The sequence below is a fragment of the Phytophthora parasitica genome, assembly GCF_000247585.1.
Source record: "Phytophthora parasitica INRA-310 unplaced genomic scaffold supercont2.3, whole genome shotgun sequence".
Lineage (NCBI taxonomy): Eukaryota > Oomycota > Peronosporomycetes > Peronosporales > Peronosporaceae > Phytophthora > Phytophthora nicotianae.
Window position 1 is genome coordinate 1180916 of NW_008648989.1, and position 5409 is coordinate 1186324.

The 5409-nt window shown below is 42.7% G+C and overlaps 1 protein-coding gene across 1 annotated transcript; it reads right to left on the minus strand.

The window, feature by feature from the left end:
* Positions 1 to 180: 180 nt before the first annotated feature.
* Positions 181 to 639, minus strand: PPTG_01527 (hypothetical protein; the record flags this gene model as incomplete). Its single annotated transcript, XM_008894853.1, has 1 exon — positions 181 to 639. One exon carries the CDS (start codon positions 637 to 639, stop codon positions 181 to 183), a length of 459 nt encoding a protein of 152 aa, XP_008893101.1.
* Between the last annotated feature and the right edge of the window lie 4770 nt (positions 640 to 5409).

Here is a 5409-nt window from a genome sequence, read left to right on the forward strand (position 1 = left end):
CGCCCATCTTCCTCCGAATCATCAACGACCTGTTCATCTCCTTCGTGGTGACATCACGGAACACTGCACCTGAACCAGAGCTATCTTTACGCGTTGTGAACACGCACCTGTACCAATAAAAAAATGGTTTACCGATAAAAAACGATTTACCGCATAGTACTGTTTTATTGCTCAGTTACGCTATAGCTGTATTTGACTCTGGAGTCGGATCATCCGCGCTGCTGTATCAGATGGAGGCTTGAACTTTGCCATGTACTCCGGTGTGATTTCTTCTGTCAGTGTTAGTTTATTGAGTGATATGGTTCGAGACAGTGCCACGTATTCTGACTGTGTGGGGATCCCTGGGCGTTCAAGAGGTGTCACCGTGACGCCATCTTTGCAAGTTTTCCCTTGTAGTTTTTCAGCAGTGCAGGAAAAAGCTGGGACTACAGGAAACTGACGTACAGTAATAGACGAACGTGGCACATTCTTGAATTTCGAGAGCTTAATTTGTTCATTGAGTACTGGGATTCCAATGACACCAGGCGGATAACCATTGGCCAGTGTGTCTTCACAGTCGTGGACACGTACAAGAATTAGTTCAGGTAACTGATGCACTTCTTTCACCGTAAAAGCTTCAATAGTTTTCACATGGTACATGGACTCTCGAATTGGGGGAACGAATCCAATTATGAAAGCAGTAGTTCCATTCGCAACAATTGCTGACTCTTTCAAACGGCGATGTTTTCTGGAGATCATCACGGGCATCCCAATGAAACAAAGGAGTCGTAATGGAATCCGATCCGTTTGGTCGTCGCTCGCGTTCATGATTCTTTTAAGTACTGCTTTTGACTGCGAGGCTGGCTGAGCTGGGATTTCGTACATCGGTGGCCCTCAGATAGTCTTCCCCAGCGGATTTCTCTCAAAATGTCTGCGTAGACAGGATCTAGTCTCGCTCGCATGTTTTCGGTCAAGAACACAACAAAATTTAAAGCGCTGTATACGGCATATCCAGCATTCCGTGTTGCACTTGCCGTCACCGGAGGAACCTTAAAACCTACAATAACGTTAGGGTTAACGCTAGACCAGACTATAATGATAATAAAAATGCAAATGACACTTACAAGCGGTGCCTCGCACTGGAGGTAATTGCAACTAGTCACCGAAGAGCAACGTGTGTTTCCCTCCCATTATCTTGAGAGGTGTTTCGGACATTGTACGTGAAGTCATATCTGCAGCACCTAGCAAGTCGTGGTCGGTCATAGAAATGTCATCTACAATTGTCAACACTACCTTTATAAAATCTTTTTCATCTGAAGACTAGGTGGGTTCTTGGCTGGCAAACCATTTAATTGTAGGTTATGTGCACTGTGAATTGTTTTTCCTCTGATATTCCTTGCTTCTACTCCAGTAAATGCCATAGTTTCAACACTTCCCTCGCGACCCCATTCTTCTGCAAATGTTAGAAGTGCTAGAACTACTCTTGACTTGCCGGTTCCAGCTTCACTACCCAAATACACTACAAGTTGATCTCTTATTTCATAAGGCTGTCCTGAAAAATTGCTTGGGAACGTATACTCTTGTAAAATCTCTTTGATATCCGTGAGGTAAGAAAATAGTAAATGTCTTGCAGCGGTTCAAACATTGCATGCTGCCAAAAGTTCAGTTTAAATGCTTTTGATACTGCTCTAATACTGGGAAACGACCTTAAATTAGTTGGAAGGTCGATGATGTTGTCTTCGTATATGCCAAGGTACGGGTTTGAAGCATTCTTCAAGTTTCTCAAGTCGTGTTCAAGCTTCTGGAATGCCTTAATAAAGTCAGTTGTACCGGTTGATATTTCACATATTCGGTGCGGTTCTACAGTCTGAATGTACTGTTCGAGGTTTGTAAAAGAAGGCGAGAATGAAGGAGGCGTTTGAACATACTGACGAAACACATTTTCAATAGTACTGCGCAAGTTTGGAACTGCATCGATTGGGCTTGGGTTAAGTACTTCACTCACCATTTGCTCTACGTATAGATCAGTGTGATCATCGATATAGTCGTCGTTAACATCAGAATCCGAGTCAGTATCGGCAGCATCAGATACATAAGGTTCCCATGGTGTACTTGCAGCTGCTCTTGTGCGTAAAATTATGTCTTCTTCTGGTTCACGTTCCTCAACCGATTCACTCTCCGCTCTGTAGTAATCCATCCATTTATGCTCAAACTCTATCATTTGGGTTTTACACGAGTTTGTACTTAACTGTAAAAACTCCAAATATTCCTGTTCAACATCCAGGGTTCCGCAAAAAAAAACTCACCATTCCGATGTGATTTTAGTAGCGTAAGCATTACTGAATAGTAGAACATTTTATCTACATCGGATGAGTTTGGATTCAAATGTGGTAATTGCTTCCCCGACATGATGAACAGTTTTCTGTACGTATTCTGCTCGAAATGTACCGATTCCGTGTCCTCGGTTATACTGCCAAGCGTTTTTCTTGTCATCTTATGATAGAGCTCACACACCGTAATAAAATTCACTTGTTCTAGCTCTACTTGTCGTTTCCAGTACAACCGTAGTTCATTCTTTGAAGGTGATATTGGAGCGGTTTGCTCCGAGTCATTGTGATTTGGAACTTTGATTTCTTTTTGCGTTCTGCATAATTCTTTCCAGATTAATATACACATGTCATGTGAAAACCAAAAAGGACTGCTGCGACTGATATAAAGTGTAGCCATTGTTGCCGCAAGTTCTTGACCATTCGTAAGGGAATACAGCATTGAAGAAAGCAATTTAAATCCTCTGCGTTCAACTGTCGTAGATGAGACACTTTGATCTGCCTTTGCAGCAGCTTTATTGAACGCTGCAAGAGAAAATCGGATTTGTTCTCAATTGGATTTTGATTTTTCATACAATACTTGCATATATATATGTTGCGGTATGCCTTGCATCACAATCAAGTAAAACCTGTACATCATGATTACATTTTAGTGTCTGCATAATTGTTCAGTTGTACGCATTTACATATTCAGATCCAATAGGTCGATACTGACGTATGTGGAGGTTGTTATCAATACAAGTGCCCATTAGCCACGATTCGTGGGGTTTAAGAAAACGACAAATCGAACCTTTTGGTGTTCGACTGGTTCTTTTGAAACATCCGCTAACATGACTCCAGTAATGAACTTGAACATCCCGAATAACAATACTTAAATCTAGTGCTGATCTTGCGTCGCTGCTCGCTGGTTGAGACGGTGTAGTCAATGCTAGTAGGTGATATATTTATTGAATCGCGATGGGCAACAGATTCAATTCCAGCAGTTATTAAATCTTTATCTCGATACATTGCACCACAAACTGTACACTGTGAAGTAATCGGGGCTTGCTGACAGGTAATGGTTTTCGAAATCCATCAATACCCACTTGAACTGCATGCAATTCTCCTACATCTTCATTGTAACATCGATTAGGAAACTCAATTACAGGAATACTTGTAGTAGATATACTGTCAACAAATTTTATAATGCGATTACGAAAGTTAGAATTTGTCAACAATTCTTTTTTCATTTCTTCTGAAGTTTCTGGAAATCCATGCAACTAGACTCCAAAGTGGCCATGTAAATCTCCAGATTGCTGCGTTTTTGCAGCAGCACCATAAGCACCCACAATACCAAAGATACCACCACCTTTCGTAGGTTCATGCATCTTTTGGTCCCATCCAAGTAAAACTTCAATTATAACTGTCATCACCCTTTCAAAATACAGAGCGCTTTGCATCGGATATTCACTTGCAATCCGTTTACGATCAGCTTGATTGGGAAGCAAGTGAGTGTTACCTTCTTCAATAGTTCGACGCGATAACTCACCAGCGGTGAATGCAATTGAGTAGGTACCAGCAGAATCGGGAGATACTGTAACAAATAACTGTGGTGGTCCATAGCGTTTGATGTAACCAAACATATCATGTCTTGCGCGCATTCAACTCAAGTTAAATCCCCAAAAAGCTGTTTCGCTTGTGCGAAGACCTTTACGCAAGTTAATAATTTCCTCTAATTGCTGTGGCGGGGGATTTGGCTTCATTCCACGAGCTTCAGCTTGTACCAAATGATTGACCGACTTCCGAATTGTTTCACGTGAAATCATACCTGCTTTTAGCGCTTCTGACGACACGTGGAGCTTGATGTACATTGCTTTTCTTGCATTTTGCGTTGCAAGATAGTTAAATGCAAGCAATAAAAAAAGCATAGTGCCGTTCAAAACGATGATCCCCAATCCGAAGAAGGCGCTGGATCCATTGCTGGGGGGAAATTGGCTGTTCAGTTGGGCCTCCACATCCACCTGGAAATAGTGTAGGGAACATGCACAAACTTGCACTCCCCTTGTCTGATGACACAAATGAGTTTGATTTTCTCACTACTATTTTGTCTGTTGCAGGTGGAGGTTGAATGATAACACTAGTAGTACTGACCCAGCAGTTCTCAAGACTTTCTCGGGTACCTTCTGCAACCACTATGCCAGCATTATTGTATGTTGTGTAATCTCTAACAGTATCAACTACATGCTGGCTACATGTAGTCGCTGCGTGATCTATTGTAGCGCCACTTTTAGTACATTGCTCCGCCTCGTACTGCCATTCAGCTTTGTGCTGTTTATACACACGGTTTTGTTCTATAAGAAATGATAACGCTTGCTTGCAAACAGACACTTTCAACTCATAACGTTTTCTACAACCTGCTTCTTGCCCGGATGTCATGTTGCCAACCATCGTAATTCGTACGAGATCTGAAATGTTCTGCGGGAGCATCAAAACTATGGGACCTTCCGTATTTCTTACCATATAATGATGTGATCGAATGGTTTTACAGCTCCCATCTGTAACAGTCGATAGTGATACACAGGGAGCAACCAGCACAATAGCTTGCTCATCGGTTCGCGAGAGAGAAGGCATGTTATCGGGCCACCAGCCCACGTAGTTACCATTAGCAATGAAAAAAGCGGGCGGCTTTCGGTTAGTTTCATCGCTGATGCACTTGAAACACTCTGCACAGATCTCCATCACGGACAATCCATCTACATTCGAAATGGCTATCAAAACGGGGTTAGCTCTGACAGGCGCTAATTTGCCATCATACTGGTATCATACCTGACGGATATAACAACACTCCGCCCAATCGCGAGTTTAGTGACGATGCATCGTACTGCTTCCGGATAAAACTGCGAACTTCTGCATTACCAGGGGTACGCAGAATCCTAACCAAATTCTAAGAACAAGACTTGAGTGACGACAGCTTCAGCGTGGCGAGGCGCTATTTGAATTCCCAGCTTGATGTCATGGATGCGGTTCACGTAACCTAGTGCCTCGGCTTTAGCTGTCTCCATGAAAGCCAGCAAGCTTGGATGAGCTCCACGCCCAAATTTCTCGCCGAAGTCGCGGTTGTACT